At 49.8% G+C, this 18940-nt stretch overlaps 1 protein-coding gene across 4 annotated transcripts in view; it reads right to left on the minus strand.

The window, feature by feature from the left end:
- Positions 1–3941: 3941 nt before the first annotated feature.
- Positions 3942–18940, minus strand: part of Sirpa (signal regulatory protein alpha) — a 38011-nt gene continuing 23012 nt past the window's right edge. For 3 of the 4 annotated variants that reach the window (XM_055613640.1, XM_055613799.1, XM_055613716.1), the window contains 4 exons: positions 17366–17476; positions 14575–14599; positions 8202–8253; positions 3942–6264 (listed from right to left, as the gene is read on the minus strand). In XM_055613640.1, coding sequence (XP_055469615.1) covers positions 6016–6264; positions 8202–8253; positions 14575–14599; positions 17366–17476 — 437 coding nt within the window. In that variant the 3' untranslated portion in view covers positions 3942–6015. The remainder of the gene's footprint in view (positions 6265–8201; positions 8254–14574; positions 14600–17365; positions 17477–18940) is intronic. The other variant, XM_055613889.1, reaches the window with a different exon arrangement.

Below are 18940 nucleotides of genomic sequence, written 5' to 3' on the forward strand. Positions count from 1 at the left end.
TCCTGGTCTAAGTCTGGACTGTGGGGGTGGAAAGGTTGGCTATTGCATGGGAGGGTCCTGTGGGTTGGGAAATAGGTAAGGCAGATCTTGGGTGAAGCCTAGAGATCACTTGTTGTGCAGGCAGGGGTGGTCCTCAGAGTAGGTTTGGCTGGTTGTGGTAAAGATATGAATGGGGAGGTCGAGAGACTCATCTGGCCAGATGCTGGAGAAGGAAGTGGGGTGTCTGACTGGGTAGGACAGTTGTAAGAGATATATAGATCTGTGAGTTGCTACATGTCAGGAGGGCCCTCATGGAAGCCTACACTGACTGCAATGCAGCCGGGTATGGTTAGACTACCCTGGGACACTAGATGTGTGACCCAAGCTGGATCTGGCAGTTTTGGAGAAGACATGGATAGGGAAGTCAGGGAGACTTCTTAGGCTAGACCGTGGAGGTGGCTGTGGAAAGTTTTATTACTGAGTATTAGGAGTTCTTTATATATCATATATATTAATATTTCAGCAGATACATGAAACTAGTTATAACTAGTTTCTTCTAGGGAATAGCTTGATTTTTTTATTCCAGTAATAGTGTTCTTTGATGAGCATGTTTAATTAAAAAAAAATTTTTTTTAAAGTAGGATCTTCCTATGCAGTCCTGGCTGTCCTGTAACTCACTATGTAGATAGCCTCAGAGTCAAAGAGATCTTACATCTGCCTCTTAATGTTGAGATTAGAGACTTATGCCATGGCACCTAACAAATTATTAATTTTGATGAAGTCCAAGTCATGGCTTTTATCCTTTTTGTTGTCTGAAGTTTTGATATATCCCAAATGTCACTGTTCTATCTGGAGTCATTAAGCATATTCTTTTATGTCTTCTTATAGTGTCAGCTCTTACTTCTAAGGTTTTGTCCATTTGGATTTTTGTATATGATGTTAGCAAGTGAAAATCTTATTTTAATTACTCGTTTCTTTAAAATCTATTGTTTACCTATTTTATGTGTATGGGTATCTTCCTTGTACGCAAGTCTGTTCACTACATTCATGCTTAGCACCTATGGAGGGGAGGAGAGATCAGATCCTCTGGAACTGAAGCTACCTATAGTTGGGAACTGAACCTGTGTCCTGTGCAAGAACAAGTGCCCTTGACTGTTAGGCGGTCTCTCTGGCCCCAACAATATGTCTTTTATTTAGTACCATGTTGAAAATAGCAATTCAAATATTTACTTTTCTGCTCTTTAAAATGTTTCCTGAGTTTATTTGAATATGGTTGTATTCGTTCTTCCTGTTTTCTATCTATAGCCCAGCTTCCCAAGAAGAGGCACCAAGGGCTTAGACAAGTGTCACTGGCTCCTTGCCAGTTGGGAAAATGTACCCAAGACCATGACATATGACAGAGGAAACTCAGTGGCAAAATCAGGGGAATTACAGTTTGAATCTAATTCCTAACCTGGCATATATGGGTGTTAGTGTTTTAAGATGCCAAATAGGCTTTAAACTATTTCCTTTCTCTCCTTTCTTCCTACCATCCATCCACCTATCCATCCTTCTGTCTAACAATCCATCTATCCATTATCTACTTATCCATCTACTCATCCTCCATCCTCCCATCCTTCTATCCATTCTTCTACCTCTCAAACAAATATTTGTTGGATGCTACCTAGGGGCTGGTCATGGGAATTATGTTAAGGAACATATTCCAATATCCTACTTAAAATCAGGCAACATACAGGGCTCTTTAGAAGAGGGATGCCAATCAGCCAACAAAAGGTCAATGTGTAACTACAAACTGTGATATGAGCTCTAAAGAACTGCTGAACAATTAGAACCTGTCTAACAAATGACCTAGGCCCAGTCTCCAGACTGGAGGGAAAGTAGAAAGTAAGTGTTCTGCGGAGCAGCTAAGTACAAACACCCTGTAACTCGTTTTTTGTTTTTTTTTTAAATCTGTCAGGAGGCTGATTGCCAGTGCTGGGGTGATGAAGAGAGTAACGTGAAAGGGGGTACAGCTTTATATAGGGGCCAGCACCTGCAGGGAAGGCTGGACTCTGCCTGGACCCAACTCCCCTGCACAACCTGACTCATCTTTACTCAACATTTAGATCTCAGCTTGGGGGTTTCCTATCAGGGAAGCTGCTTTACCACATTCAGGCTGAGCAAAGCCCATGTATTTTCATTTGATAAGGAAAAAGTACCCGAAACTTGGAAGTAAGATAAAAGGAGTATCTGTTCTTCTCATTGCCACAGTAGAGCACTTTTTAGAAGCATTACTAAAGGATTAGTTAGTCCTGACAAGAAAAACACCAGCGTTTATGACGTTTGATTAGGGCCCAGATTTTACAAAGCTATGATATATGCCAGTTTGTCAATTTTGTCTGAGTGAGGGACAGATAGCTTGTTTAGCAAGAAAGATAACTCTCTAAGCCTGGTTTATCACCTTAGGGAATGTTAGCCAGCTATATCTCTAACTTGACTTTTTTTTTTTTTTCTCTTCTTAAAAGTCCAAGGGCACCCATTTCTTCTTGTCCACAGGACTGCCCTCCTGCAGAGGGACCTTTGCTCCCTGGCTGGTTCTCATTCTGTATGCAGGCCAGGAGCAGGCACAACAGTGCTCTGTTAGGACTGCTAGCTGCTCTCACTTCCTCCTGCCCCATGAGCTCATATGGGTGTGGCCCATGTTTCGTCAATGCTGCATTCTCAGAACTTTGCAAAAGGCCTGGTTCCAGGCAGGAACTTGAGAAATAGTTATTAACTCAGTGAGTGATCTGGAGTTTGTCACTTTGCCTCTCTGCACCTCATTTTCTTTTCTGTGAAATGGACATCACAGCACCCATCTGCCAAGGTTCCATGAACTGAAGAAAGCAAGAGACCACAAGACTCTCAAGCACTTAGATGGCCTGTCTCCCCAGGCGGCTTATATGTTAAAGGCTCGGTCTCTAGCTGGTAGATGGAATCATTGGGAGATTATGGACCATGAGGTCTGTGGCATAATCAGTGGCTCTTCTACTGAGTCATAACGTGCTGGCATTAGTGGGAGGTGCTGGGGACGAAGACGGAGGGGGACAGGCAGAGGAAGCATGTACCTGGAGGCATGTATTTGAAGGGTATGTCTTGTCCTTGGACCCTTCTTCTTGGCTGCCATGAGGTAAGGAAGCTCTGCTGACATGTCCCTCCCACACTGCCATGATGCTCTGTCTTGCTACTGGCCCATGTGGAGCTAACTACAATAGAAATCTCTAAAACCTGAAGCCTTATATTATCTTTTTCAGGTGTTTTATCACGTGACAAAGAGCTAACATTACAAGGTGGGCCAGAGCCTCCCTTATTCTAGGGGCTGGGTACCTAAGGTGGGGTGGGGAGCCCCCGGAGAACACCAAGCTACAAGGGGAACTCTTCTTTGGCCTCAGCACTAGTCCTGCCCTGACTTCCTTCGATGATGGACTGCGATGGGTAAGCATAAGCAAAATAAACCTTTTCCTCCCCACGTCCCTTTTGGTCATAGTGCTTCATCACAGCAATAGAAAGCCTAACACGGCATCGTCAACCTCATTGTTCAGGCAGAGAGAGACAGCCCAACACTCAGTGCATATCTGCCACACAACACGGGGTGTTCCTTCCTTTAATCCCCAGGGAACCCCGGGAGGGGGCACAGTTAAACCCATTGTACGGCCAAGGTCCCCGAGGCAGCAGGTGGGCGGGTGAATTGTCCAAGTCCCACAACACTGAAGAGAAAGGACAAAACTCTGTGCCTAAATATTCAGCACAACCAATGCTACCATGACGCCCTCTCAGCCAGTAGAAGAGAACCTTTACATCTGTAAAACTGAGAGAGAGGATCAAGTTACACAGAATGTTTTGAAACCTTGGCACAGTCTGTCCTCACTCCCAGCCCCAAAGGACAGGCAACTGGCAGACTCCGCGGACGGGGCTCCAAAGACAAAGTGCAACACCCAAAGGCATCGTTGTTACCCAGAAATCTTTATTACAAAAATATTTTGCAAGCCAAAAATTTTAAGTTGCAACTATGTACAAAACGGGGCCTGTTTCCTTCTCATCTGGTCTACAGATAAACTGGAATCCTATTCCTCTCACAGGGCGCTTTTCACCTCTTCCTCGCACCAGGGTTCCATACGTAGTTCTGGGGGCCCTCCAGGCTGCCTGGCTAAAGCTATAGCTATACACCTGCCCTGCCTCGTTCCCTTTCTCCCTCCAAAAAAACTTAAGACAAAATCAGGGTGTCAGTGAGAGGACATTCTTTGAAACTCGTCTACACACCCATGTGGGTGCACACACACGTGCCTTCTCTAGGCAAAAGAGAAGGGGATCGAGGCTTACAAACTGACCCTTTGGAATTAGAAGACAGCCCAAGAAGGAGACAGGGCCAAAGACAAGTTCTGGTTTGCCGTGCCAGTGCTGCCAACACAGCTTATTGGCTCCGAGAACTCCTGGATGCCATCATGGGAAGTTATCAGATCACCAACCCCAGAGAGTTGGATCCTTGCTGTGCTCCGGACCCCGTCACTGATTGTGCACTACAGAAACAGGCAGGTTGGCTCAGCTTCTTACCTGAACAGCGCGAGCCAGGAATGTCCAGGGATAGGGACATTAGCGCCTCTACTTACTGAGCAACATGTTAAAACCAGAGCCAGGGTTGCAATGTCTGCTTGCCGTGGGTCCAGCCAGGACCCAACATCCAATTTTAAGAGTGGAGGTCACAGCCTCTGCCCAGACTCCAGTGACAGAGGGGCGGTCTTCTCTGGCTCACAGCTATGCTGTCACAGGTGACCAGATTCTGTGCCCGTGTGAGCCTGCTGAGGTTTGAACGCAATGGACTCCTCCTGCACTGATTACCCCCAAAGGGCTGGAGCGCTGGGTACTGGCCGAGCGTCCCTTCTCTCTGCAGGCCTCTGAAGTGCTTGTGAGTGAAGGAGGTTGTCACTGACCTTCTCCCCTCAACATGGCCGACATTAGGTCATCATTGGGTCAGATAAGCCTGCACTTACCACAGTAGCCACGGAGGCACAGGGCCGGCCCATGGCTCTATAAGAACAGGGCCCCGATCGTCCTAGTGTCGCTGAGTGCCTGTAAGTAGCGGCTGAGGGGTCCTCAGAGTTCTGGGAATTGGAAAAAAAAATCTGTTTCTGCTGTAAGAAAATCCTTTCAGGACAATAAATTGTTAGACCTCAGACTTCACAAGACCCAACCATTCAACACATGACGAAGAGCCAAGATGCTGCTGCTGTTGTTTTAAGGGGGGAAAAAAAGGAGGAAAAAGAAAAAGAAAAGGAAAAAGGAAAAGGAAAAAAAAATCCAACAACAACTAAACAGCACAAATCAAATTTTCTAACACCTTAGCTTCAAGACTGCACAGTTCACATTTCTCAATAATTTACAGGCGTCCACAGAGTGATGCTGCTGAAGTTAGTGCTAGCTGGAGGAAGCAAGCTGGGACTGGAAAGGCGGTGGGGCCACACTGAACATGCCCAGGGAGTCTCTGCCAGTCTAGGAGAGGAGGGTTCCTTCGCCCCCAGGGCTGGTCAGCCTGGGAGGTGGGGAGGCCAGCACTGTCGGCTGAAAACTTGCTGTCTCCTGACGTAGTTCATCCGTGGATGGGGCAGTTTGATCTAATGGGATTCTTGCCCCAAAACTCAAGTTGGGTGGAAGTGACGAGCTCTTCTCTACACAGAAGACCAGGCTCTGGAGTATCAGGAAAGCAACCTGGGGTCACCAAGACCAGGATCCAGACCCGTGTGTGATGGGCCGAGGCACAACACTCCTTAGGTTCCAAGCAGCTTTTTCCAGTTCCCCCTCTGGTTCTGCAACACCAGCCTCCAGCAGAAGGGGACATAGCTGCCCCGGAAGTGTTGGAGAGCCAAGGAGGGAAGACAAAGGCCGCCCTTACTCCTGGTCCTAGGACCTGTGCCACCTGGCCTTCTGAGGACAGGACTGGCTGGCTGGGTGTCCTCATCATGGCCACTCCATGTGGGACAAGAAAACTTGTGGGATGGGCCCTAGAGCCGACCACAGTCCCATTCACTTCCTCTGGACCTGGACGCTGGCATATTCTGAGAAAGACGGCTCAGGCTTGGGGCCTGGCTGAGACCGGCTAAGGTGGACCATGTCCAGGTCGGCGTAGGTGAGGGTATCCTCTGACCTAGGCACTGTGCCTGTCTCAATGCTTGCATATTCTGTGTGGTTGTTGGGCTCGGGGACCCGGGGGGCCGGCTTCTTCTCTTTGGGCAGATTCAGGTCTGCATATGTGATGTCATTGGTGTCCTGGATCTAAAAGACACAGAGAGAAAGTCATTCTGGAGCCCCAGCCTGCTCAGCCATCAACCTGCTACAAGTCTTCCTGCTTCCTTCCCAGTGGGCTCAGCCTTCGTTCAGGCCCTTCTCCTGCCAACGCTATTTTTATGTACAGTCTTTCTCCTTTCCATCCACCTTCCTTGACACAGAACCAGAAGGGTCTTCTGAAACACCATGATGCTTACCTCAGGTCACCTCCTCCTTTCTAGGTGGAACCACCTGAAATCTCTTTTCTCCCCCTTTCCATGTCTTCTCCTTGGCCTCGACTACCCGTCCTCACTTCTCCTTATAAGAGACCCCAGGGCTCCACATTCAGTTCCGCTCTGCTCCTGCTCCATCCTAAGATACTTCTTGGTCCTTAACGCTTCTGGCTGGGCGCAGAGCCCCTCTGAGCCCTTCTGCTCACATCTCCCTATCATAACATCTACCACCCAAGATTATGTCTGTTTTGCAACCTTAGTAAGCATGATCCCTCACGAGATAGGGAACACCTCTTCAGTTACATGTTTATTACACAACTTTTTAACTGGGCATTTGGGATACTGCAGACAACAAGGCTAGCACAGAGGCCCCGTCCACAGTGATGGGATGGAAGGATGAAACAGATGGGAGGAGAGATGGAGAGATGATGGTATCACACAGTCAGAAGTCATTTCACTCAGGCTTGACTACAACTCCGCTCAGGAAGAATCACTAACCCTATTTTATAGATGGAAAGGGTGACCCAGGGAGCAGATGTAAATTCAATAATTCGGGCTAAGTCACTCAGGTGAAAAGAGAAATCAAGCCTGTCAGACCCTCACATTGTGGACCTCCCATACTGTCACGCCTCTGCGTTGAGCCCTGCAGGATCTGCTGCCTGGGCAACCATGCTGACTGAACTGGTGTCCCTCCCTGGCAAGGTACGGAGGCTGGCATTGGGGAACCTAAAGCAAAAGTCTGCTGGCTCCACAGGAGAAAAGTGGCCACCTTGCTCCGGAACCCTGCAGTTAAGCTGCATATTCAGTAAGTCTTAGAATGTGAACTTCTACAGGCTCCAATTCTTACCATCACCTTCCCCCAGGAGATTCCAGAAGGAAGTTTGAAAACAAAGTAACAGGGGAAAAGGATTCTCATTGCCATGACTAGAAATTCTCTTGTATTTGCTAGTTACCACTCAGCTCATGCCTAGGGCTGGTAGGGGCTAGGACAGCAAATTACGGTGTCCAGCCTACAAATGCCACACCTCTCCAAGCCTGTCAGCAGATTATATCTACAGTGGTATCAACTGCCTTGGAAATGGCAGGGAAGCTAGCGCTTTCATTCCAGGTTTAGGACAGGGTTTGTCTTGTTAGGCTCTAAGGAACCATGTATCTCCAGAGGTGACACTGTTGGACAGAGACAACAGGGCTTAGGAGTCTGGGAAATAAACTTAACAATGCCGCCTATAAAATCTCCTCAGCAATGAGGGGGAGAAGCCACCAGGTGAAGGAAGGTGCCCTCATAATCCAGGTAATCAGTGACCCAGGGCTCTTCCTCCTCCACAAAGACGAGAGAGGCCAGGGCTGGCAGGGAAGAGCAAGGCCACCAGGAAGTGGGAGTGAGCTGGTGCTGGTGCTGCCGTGGAAGAACTGGCTAGAGCAAGGGCCTAGAAACAGGAATACACAACACAAATGAAGATGCAATCTGACTCCGGCATCATTTACCCGGGACACACTGCTACCGGTACCCCCTGGAGTTGTGCAACGGCTAACAGGGAACCAGGGGGGGCCCAGACTCTCCTGGCTGGAGCAGAGAAGGATGCAGAGGACTCATGGGTGATTGAGTAATGCACAGATCCTCCCTACCCCCAGAATCTTAATTTAGAACTGGATCTGCAACTCCTGTTGAAGCAAGGAAATCACACCCCAAGTTTCCCAGGAAGGGCAGCTCACCAAAGACTGTACCTGGGTTATTTCCCTGGCATTCTTCTCAGGCTCGTGCAACCTAAAACGGAAAGAGGCACAGATAAAAATATCTATCTCGAGAGCTTATGCAAATCAATCATAATAGCATTCAGGCCCTACTTCCTACTTGGGTGGAGGAGGGAGGAGCTTATCAAATATCTGGACACAGGAGCCAGTCTCACTGAGGGAATTCTAAACAACGCATCACGCTTTAAAAAAAAAAGCCTCTGTTGTCAGGATCTTTACAATGATAGTGCTGGAAAAGGTACACGGTGAGGAAGGTGGGATGAAGAGGCACTTCCACACACTGCTGTGAGGGAGGTAATCCTTCGGGAAGTAATGAGCAAATCACGAGCAAGGATAATGCCCCATCCTTTGACCCATAGCTGTACCTTTTGCGGGGACTGAAATATACCAAGGCATGTGCCCTGGACAAGGTAGGAAGAAAGCTTATATCCTAGGACTTTGCCAACGGGCACTAGTTTGTGGAAACTGTGGTGCTGGGGACAGGACCCGGTGCCTTGTTCATGCTAATAAAGTGGCATTTCTGGGTCGTGTCCCCAGCCCTAAGAGATTTTTGTTGTTGAGTTACAAATGCTTCCACTAAAATAAGTGAGAGAGAGCAAATCTCTGCGAGGCAATCTCAATGAAACCGTGTGGAAAACTGGAAAGAAAATGCCAGCAGCCGTGGTCTTCGGAGTATTTTTGTTTCAGTTTCCCATATTTCCCAAATGTTCCATATTATAAATATACCTATGTATTGCCTTTAAAAGAAAAGGAAGACGAGGATAAAAATGCCTTAATACACAACAACAAACGCTGTTCCTGCCCTGATTCTGCAATCGGAGCCCGGGCGTGGCTCACTGGCGGGTCACCGTCAGTGAAGGTGACGAGTGAGCTGCCTGAAACTTAGGGCACTAGAGCATGAATAATGTCAGAATGAGCAATAGGGCTTGGCAGCAGGGTTTCTGATAGAGCTGTCATGACTGCTTGGATCATAAGGTGGCCCATGTGGCCCACATCCTCCAGGATCCAGAGTGCAACCGATAGGAGGTCCTGCTACTCTCTCTCGGGTCACCATCTCCCACCTTCTACAGTCTCCATCGCTTGTTTGGTTCATACCCGATCACCATCTTGTTCAGAACTCCCCAGCCGCCAACCCCCCCCCCCCCCCCCCCCTCCTGTTCTGCTCCCTTCACCACTCTTATTCCATCCACGTCTGCCCCCTGACTATGCATGAAGGCTACTGCTGCTTTGCATTTTTTGCTTCAGCAACAGCCTTGGGTGACTCGGTCCTAGTTGTGGTTACTATTGCCGTGATGAAACAAAGCAACCTGAAGACGAAGGGTTTACTGGGCTCATGTTTCCTCATCCCTGTTATCATTGAAAGCAGTCAAGACAGGAACTCAGACAGGGCAGAAACCTGGAGGCAGGAGCTGGTGCAGAGGCCATGGAGGGGTGCTGCTCATGGCTTGCTCATGGCTTGCTCAGCCTGCTTTCTTATAAAGCCCAGAACTGCCAGTCCAGGGCCAGCACCACCCACAGCAGGCTGGGCCCTCTCCCATCAATCACTAATTAAGAAAATGCCCTACAGGCTTGCCTACAGACCGATCTTAGGCGGGCATTTTCTTAATTGAGGTTCCCTCTTCTCAGATGATTTTAGCTTGGGTCAAATTGACACAAAACTATCCAGGACAAATGTCTTACTATTTTTTCTCATTGTTAGCACACACACACACACACACACACACACACACACACACACACACACACCCTTTAAGACTTAGCTATGTGTTTCCTCCTTGGAAGGCTTCACCAACAGTGCTAGGTTGGTGTGGTTGCTACTCTAGGATATCCCCTTGCTTATCTTGTCTTGCATACGTCTTGCATATCTTCATCTGTTTTCTGTTCCTCCTTGCCACACTACCTTCCTGCCTAGGCTCAGGAACCCAACCTTGAAGCTAGGGCCTGTCAAACAGCTCCAAGGCCTTTGCACAGACATCTGTCCTTTCAGATCTTTGAAATCCTATTTAAACACTTTCCTTTGGAGACAGAAACTCACTTTGTAGCCTGGGCTGGCCTTGAACTCACAGAGATCCACTCGCCACAGCCTCCCAAGTACTGGGATTAAAAGTGTGTACCACTGTGCTCAGTTGCAATCCTATTTTAAACATTCTTATCTGAACCTTCACAGGACTCCCAAACTCTGTTCTCAGGAGATCATTCCTGTCTTTCAGAGCAGTATTCAACACTGTAAGCATTTGTCCATTCTGTTTTAAACTATGGTGCCACCATTACTCATCCTGGACCCAGACCAGAGTGGGACATATCCTGTAATTCTTCTCTCTCCTGTATGAGCACAAGGCTAACTGGCCATCTCCAAAAGTTACATCAAATTCTGCTACTTGGTCATCTGTCATGCTGGTCCCAGGTTCTCGGGCTGTGAGAGTTCTTGGTTTCCCTTTCTCTGTTTCTTGCTTCTATAATGCATAAGTGAAAGCCAGGCATGTTGGTTCATCCCCATAATCCCAATACTTTGGAGGCTGAGGCAGGGTTCAAGGTCAAGGTCTGCCTGGGTTTTGAGACTCCCATCCCAAAACAAAACAAACAAAAAAGGAGAAGAGGAGGAGGAAGTGAAGAGGAAGAGGAAGAAGAAGAAGAGGAGGAAGAAGAAGAATTTTTTCTGTAGAGAACCCTTGCCGTACAGTGTAGCCCACTTCCACATCCTGACTGGTGAGGTTCTGTGTAGCCTGTTCCCACCCCTGCTCTAGGCTTCCTTCCCTGTGCTCCAGCTAATCTCGCCTCATCAACACTCCTGCCTCAAGGTGTTGGCATTGGCTACTCCTGGCTGGTGTGTTTCTGCCCCTGCCAGCCCCACACAGGAGCTCCACGTACACTAGCTGTCTTCTCAGCGCTGTCTACTTACACAAACCTTCCCTGACAGTGCCTCATTTTACCTTTTCTAGCTCTTGCTGTACCTTGATTATTAAGCTTCTGGGTTGCATGGCAGGCTGCCTCCCAGGGGATGATGAAACCCTGCACCTTGTCCTGGGCTAGCTCATGGCTGTATAACTCCCTCCATAAACACTTCCTGAATGAAAGGTTGTAGTGTTTTCTCACTGGATTCCCCCCAGTGCCACTCAAGTCTGCCTCCCAGCTGAGCTCAATCCAAACAATTATAAATAATAAATCCAATAAATAATTGGGGGTAAGTCCTGGTATTCTGAGAATAAAGGCAGTGACTGTGTCACATTTAAACAATGGCTGTCCAAATGAACCCCAGTGACCGATAAAAGAGCAGACAGCACTGACATGTGGGTGGGGATAACAGTGTTCTGCCTGTATGTCAGAAGGCTGGGCCTGTGGCCCCCAGCAGCCTGCAGGGTCCTTTGCACTCAAAGGCATAGGATCCCTGTTAGCTTCTCTGAGGTGCTAGGCTGTCCCCTACCCCAGCACCACTGTTTTTCAGAAAGTATTTGATCCCATGCTGGGCCAGAGACACTGCTACCCAGGAAACCACCATTAAGGCTTGCTACCCACCATCACTTTGGTCTAGAGACATGAAAGAAGCTAGTGATTTAGCTCCCTGGGTAGGCTAACACTGGAATGATATAAAAGGACAGAAAATGTCCTGCTTCTCTGGAGGAAGAAACAGGTGGCAGAAGGCAGCAGAGCATCAACGGGGAAATACCGGTGTCAGCACCAGATAGCCCACGCAGACCCTGGGCAGCTCAGCATCACGCTGACTCCTCAGATCCTGGCCGCCTCAACCACCGGACGGGGAGCTATGATCACCTCCTGGGGCAGGAGCCCCCAATGGGTGGCATGAAGTCTGAATCACAGGCTCAGATTCGCTTTGGGTTTGAACAGCCCCCCCCCGCCCCCACCCCAGGACTTTCAGCCACACTCAAGTCTGGAAACCACTGTCCTTCGACAAGGCTAGGAAGAGAACCTCATGACCACCAGTGGGATGATGCAAGTAGAGGGACAGATGGGCCGTGGTACACAGTAAGCGCTCACTAAGCAGGAGCTTCGACTGCTGCTGTCATTATCTAACAAAGTAAGACAAGCAAAAAAAAAAAGAAAAAAACAATAGAAAAAACCCAAAAAACTGGACAGCGACCCCTCCTGTGGGGAAGGAGTTCCAGGGGCTCAGAGCTCACTGGTGCCGCAATGGTGAGGGATGACAGTCATTCAGTCATTCTTTCATTCAACAAGCCTTTATGAAAAACGTATCCCACCACAGGAATGGCACCAAGTGCAGTAGCTGCTGGCTGTGAGCAGGAGGGACACAGTCCCTGTGCTGAAGAGATTTGATCAGGAAGATGCAGATAGCCCCAGAGCCACTTCAGATGTACCAGGCTGTCTGTGCAGAACACCAGAGGCCGACAGGAGGCCTCCTGACCCGAGAGAGAGGAGTGGCATCACTGAGGAAGATTCGGAGGGGACCAGGTGAAAGGAAGATGCCAACGTTAGCTACTACGGAGCACAACTCCAGTGGTACTGTTTGCAGAACAGGGTCGGAGACTGAAAGGGTGGAGAGGGCCAGCTCAGGAAGCTGCCTGGGGAGACCAAAACAGGAAGCAAGGCTTATCCCAAGGGCACTGTGCACTCTCATGTTGGGCAGCCAGGGGCAGGTGACGCTCCCCAGAGCCCCTGGAGGGAGCTGAGGTACTCCTGCTGTGTGCAACCACAACTCCCATTACTGATGGTCCTTCAACCAGTACAGACTCCTCAGCGTCCCCAAACGTGAGTTGTCCTGGACCCTACATCCAGTTTACCAGGAAGTCCTCTTGGCTCTATCTTTTAAAATACAACTAGAATCCAACAACTTCTTAGCCCACATTCCACCTGGCCCAAACCTTAATCTTATTTGCTTAGGCCACTCCGGTCATTTCGTCACTAGGCTTTCTGCTTCAACCTCACCCGTCACCTAGCTTCTACACAGAGAAGGTGGTACTTGTAAAACAAAAGCTAGGTCACATCTCTCCATGGAACCACTAGAGTCCTTCTATAGTCACAAGATCTACCACTGGCCTCCACTCCGAGGCCTCAGTTCAATTCCGACTTCCAGAAGGAAGAAAGAGAGAGAGATGGAGACAGACAGAGACACGGAGAGGAAGACACACACACAGAGAATGAATAACGGAATGATCCGCACAGCTCATGGGATGAGACTACCCCACCTGAACCAACACAAAGCCATTTACGGTTTTATGTATCACACTGGCTCACTCACAGGACAGACATGGTGCCGTCCTCCCCTTCGGGGGAGCACCAGGGCCCGTCTTACAAGCCAGAAAAGCCTTTCTCCAAAAAAGGCTGAAACTCACATGCTGCGTGGCCCTCCTCATTTCTTGCCCTCCTGTGCCCAGTCAGTCGGGCCGCCCCACCCCAGGCTTGGTTCTACCTGTTCTCTTATGTAAGCATGCTAAGCCTGCCCCAAGACCCCGAGCTTCAGGTCCCTGCTCACACGTCTCTCCAGAGGCTGTGGCTTCCTCTGCCGTGCCCACCCATCCCTTCTGCGTCGGGGCCACCACACTCTGGATGGCTGTGTTAGCACACTCACTTCCTGCAGCCCTCGCCAGGACTGAGCCCCGGCTGCACCCTGGCTTCTAGAACAGAGCTCTGCACCAAGCTGTCCTGTGAAGTTACCACCCAAGCTCCCGAGCAGGCTGTGACCTCAGAAGGACTTTACTTAGCACCCTGGCAGGGCCTCAGGGCCTCCGGAGGTGCTTGGCAGAGGAAGGAGGGGAATGTGGCTTAGGCCTGGGAAGATGAGTCCAGTGGAGTGTACAGGAGGACTTCACGAGCACACACGGCATAAGGAGGGAGGCTACCATCACTCTCACGGGGGACTAGGCAAAGGCCTCGAGCTGCCAAAGCCAATGTGCCCTGAAACCTATTCCTTTAAAGCAATAAATTAAAAATAGGCCTGACAAGAAGGGTACAAGAGAAAAAGGAATGCGGACAGATGTGCATGAGGGGTGGTGATTTACAGTATTTTGGGGGTCTGTCAGACAACTAAGTAAAAGGGGACCCGGGTAGATGGCTTAGTGAAGTGAGTGAACTGCCTGTTACCCATGAAGACCAAGTTCAGACCTCCAGAATCCACAAAAAGCCAGATGTGGCAGCTCACATCTGTCTATAATCCCGCGATCCTCAGGGAAGGTGGCAGACCAAGACAGAAACAACAGGCTCAGTCTCAAACAAGGACCTCGGCAAGGACCAGGGTATTTACTGACGTACAAATGCATGCTGTGGCAAACACATGTCCACATTCACACACACAAACACGTGCACATATACAGAAGTTTTAAAAAGGGACTATGGTAGTGTCCTGTCCCACAGACGCACTTACCTTGTGGAGGAAGTTGACCCCTTGGCTGGAAGAGAAGAAAAAGTGGTTATTTAACCAGAAACAATTTGCTGGGTAACTTCCCTTGAGCCAAGGTTTGCCTCCAGGGATGTGGGGAGAATTAGCCTAGGGAAGGCCTAATGCCAAGCCAATAGATGGGCCACCATCACCTACCATCCTCAGGGGAGAAGCCACAGGGCTAGGTTGGGCTACTGTGTTCCCCTTCAGCCTCAGAAGGCCCAGGTGCCCTCCTATTCCCTGCTGGGCCTCCTCCCCATTCAAGCACATAATTTTGATGGGCCCCCCACTAGGTCCCATACCCCTGGAGAGTAGATTCAAACAGGAATTTGAGTTGAGGAGCATGTGTCAACCCCAGGCCTGCCCCCCAACTAACCTGCTGTGTGAGCCTCTCTTTAACTCACAGGGCTAGCCATGACGTCCATTAGCTGCCCATCCCCACTTTCCAAGAAAGCAACTGTCTGTTTAGTGCTTTTAGGTCTGTGATGTAGGAAGGGCATCCCGCAGATTATCTCTGGGGGATTATGTTAGCTCTGCAGCAGTTTGATTCCCATTTTGTTATCAAATCATAATTGAAAAGCAACATATGCACTGACACAGGCTCAGCGATGTACTCTGAACAGGCCACCCAAGGACAAGGAGCTCAGACAGCCGGGTGGGGCAGGCTGGGGCTTCCCAGGGTCTGCAGGCGAGCAGGCACAGAGGGAAGCTGCAGCCAGCATGCCACATCCGAATGGGGGCCCTGGACCGACGTACTGTGAGCAGACAGCTCTGGCAGTTTAGGGACAGAGTCTTCTCATTTTAAACCAGACAACAGATACCTTCCCAGATTCTTATCGGCTGGCATATGACATGGGTCCTTCACCCTGAATGTAGCCATGATGGGGGGAGAAGGGGTAGCTTTTCCGGGTAGAGAAGGAAGGAGGGGTGGTGTGATGTGTAGAGGAGATTCTAATGTGCTCTCTGTCTTTGAATTCTGGCCACGCGGTTCTGGACAAGTCACCTCATCTGTAAAATGGGTCAGCAAGACTCCCAAGGTCTGCGGTGAGAACTAATTGTATTATCACATGCCAAGCTGAGCACATTCTGGCTGTCACTGTTGCTTGAGCCTGTGTTTGGGAGCTGGGCTCTGCACGCGATCACCACTCAGGGCCTGGTATTCTCCTGTGTCCCCAGCTCTGCAGGCCACTATTGCTCCTCTGATCTCTTAGGCATTGAGGCTGACCGACAATGAGCTCCTGTGAGGAGCTTGCTTGTGCCCAGTGCTGGGTCCCTGAAAGGACAGCTAGGACTTCACCGATGTCTCAAGCATGTCCCTGGCCCAATGACGTACGCAACAGGGACATGCTTTCCTGATTGGAGCAGGGGTCCCTCCTGTTTGTCCCTCTCAAGGCACTCTGGGAACAGTCAGGCAAAACAACAAACAAACAAACAAACAACACACATACAAAATAAACCAAGGACTCAGGTCCTCAAACAGAACTTGAGGTTTGACTACTGCTTCAAAGGTGAGTCCAGATGGGACAGAAAGCATGAGACAAGAAACAGAGGGGTGCCAAAGGGATGGGAGACTTGAGGGCCGCACTGTCCCTCCTAAGCCAGACACTCAGCTACAGGATGGCAGCCTGCGAGAATGTTTGCTTTCAGGCTGTGGTTCATGAGGGTCACCACTGGCATTTCTTAACAGCAAAGAGAACAGAATATAACCAAAAGGAAACATAAGGATTTCAAATTTATATATAAAGGGGTGCGCTGAGTTGAGGTATAAAATGTTATATCTATTGCTTTCAGTAAAAAACAAATGAACAAAACCCAGCATTATGGAAAACCAGCATCAAGCCATCTATTCCAGCACCGTGGGGATGTGCACTGGGAGGCCCCGACGCGCGGTAGACCCTGCTCTTTCACAGCAGTGTACTCAGGCCTCATAACGTCTCTTCAGACCAGTGCCCCTAATTAGCTGTGTGACCTCAAACGAGTCAGATGACGGGCTCACCCCCTGCCAGTTTCCTCCAATGCTGCTGTGGCCAAATACAATACTAAAACAGCCTCAGATGGGGGGAGGGGAACGGGTGGAGGCTGCCATGGTGAGTGTGAAACAAGAGCCTGGAGCCTGTTTGCCTGACTCCAAGGTCAGAGGCTCTGCACAGCCAGAACCACACACATGTGCACACAAGGGAGATGTGGCCTGGCCTGGAACTCGTACCTCCCCCGGTGGAGTTTAGGGTCATGAACCTTGCTGCTGTGAGGGGGCTATCCTGGGAGGGGCCTATGGAAGCTGCTGGAGGACCCTGGCTGTAGGAGCTGCCTTTGTTCAGCATGTGTGTGCCGGGCACTTTCCTAATATCTTACTCGGAAACTCTGCCAGCTCTTCCACTGGCATTCCCTTGGCCGTAGTTTGGAGCACTAACTGGGAGCCTGTTAATATGAAACCTGGATACGTATAAGGGATGTGGAAGGCTGTAGGCAGCTCGGGCATTTCCTCTCTAAGGCTGGCAGGAAGAGTCCCTGAGACTCGGAAGCTCCCTCTTGCCACCCAGGCAGCACTGTATTCCCCGTAGCCATGAAGACATGAGACCGGAGGCAGTGATGGTCCTTTTGCAGCCAGGAGGAAAGAAGGCTGAGGAGTGACCCTCTTAGATTCTAGGGTGGTAAAGCTGTTCCATCAACCCCGGGCCTGCCCTCTCGGCTTCCTGTCTCAGGGAGTCACAATGTTTAAGAACCCAGGGGCCATCCTGTGAGGAGAGCCCTGAGAGAAAGCAGAGCTCCCACCTACCTTTCTTCTGTTTGATCCGCAGGAAGTAGAGGGCTGCCATCAGCAGGACCACTAGCAAAGCACACACCACACCCACACCGATGAAGATGCTCTGGTTGGGAGAAGCATTATCTGAGGACCACAAGGAAGAAGGGCTTCATGAATGTAACTCAGAGACAGAAAAAAAAATGAAAGCCTGCTGCCCCTTTCCTGAGAGCCATCCTTAGTGGTGGAGCCAACTTGGGCGGTTATAGGTCCCATCCTTGTTCTCTGGGAAAGCTGAGGGCACATCCATCCGTGATATGTTTCCATTCCCCGGCCAGGTCAGCTGGAGACGTCTAGGCTTGCTCAGGTCACTCTCCAGCCGTGCAAAACACACGCTGCTGGCAGCCACACAGAAAGCAGCTGCAGGACACAGGCAGAAACCATATTCCCAATCCTGAGGACTGGAAAACCATCCCTTCTCATCTGCCTTGACTGCGGGACACTGGTGGAGGGGCTGGGGAAGGTGGTGAGAGTGAAGGGCCTGCTGCTGGCACGGGCTTGGCAAAGCACCCAGGGCTTCACACTCTCTGTGCCCAGAACCTAACCCACAGTGCGCATGTTTGTGGCGGTGGTAGGGGAGTGGGCTGCAGGCCCTGGACTGGAAGTTCACAACCTGTGGGTCTCGAGCCCTTGGGAGAGTGAACGACCCTTTCATTGGGCTCACCTAAGACCATCGGAAAACACAGACATTTACATTACGATTCATAAAGCAGCAACATTGCAGTTACGAAGCAGCGACAAAAACAATTTTATGACTGGGGGTCACCGCGTCCTATTAAAGTCACAGCATTAGGAAAGCTGAGATCAACTATCTAAGACCACAGCACAGCAGTGTCAAGAGCACGGCTCCATGACAGAAATGTGAACTTCTTACGTTCTCCAACTAGTCCTCATCCGCATCGGAGGAGCCATGTCCCCTGCTGGTTTCCTGTTATCGAGGCCAGTACTAATCTCTACCTCATTCAGCAGCACTGAGGGTGAACTGCCCAACCTTTCATCGCCTCCCTCCTGAGTTCTGTGAACTCTAAAGGTAGTGTTGGTTAAGACAGTCATGGTCCTTACCAAGGAGAGGCGACCCCTATCCACATGTCCACAAGCAAGCAGAGCTCAGAGAGAGGCACCGACTCATCCAGGATCACACAGCAAGCCAGTGATAGAGCCATCGTGGACATGAACGTTCCCTACCTGCACGTCCTAGGCATCCTATGAGAATCAGGCATGGGTAAAATCAAAGGACCATAACACAGGCCTGAAGGGTTGGTTCCTGGAGCGTCCCTGAAGGAGGAGCGAGCGAAAAGATGGCTTCTGTTCTCCTCCCTTCGGAGGCTCTGCTACAAGCATCCGCTGTGGTGCTGACAAACAATGGCTAAAAAGCCATTGCCACATGGCCACTTTAAAAAAGAAGAGCTCTTGATGGACAGCACACGAGAGGGGCTGCGAGACTCTGCTGACATGCTGACTGTCGCAGAGCAGCAGAGCGTGGCAGCTGTCCTCGACACACAGACCTTGGTCTAGAAATAGTCAGGGGAAGACTGTCCCATGGAGATAGCC

Source organism: Psammomys obesus, unplaced genomic scaffold (assembly GCF_907164565.1).
Source record: "Psammomys obesus unplaced genomic scaffold, mPsaObe1.curated_primary_1811, whole genome shotgun sequence".
NCBI classification, from domain to species: domain Eukaryota; kingdom Metazoa; phylum Chordata; class Mammalia; order Rodentia; family Muridae; genus Psammomys; species Psammomys obesus.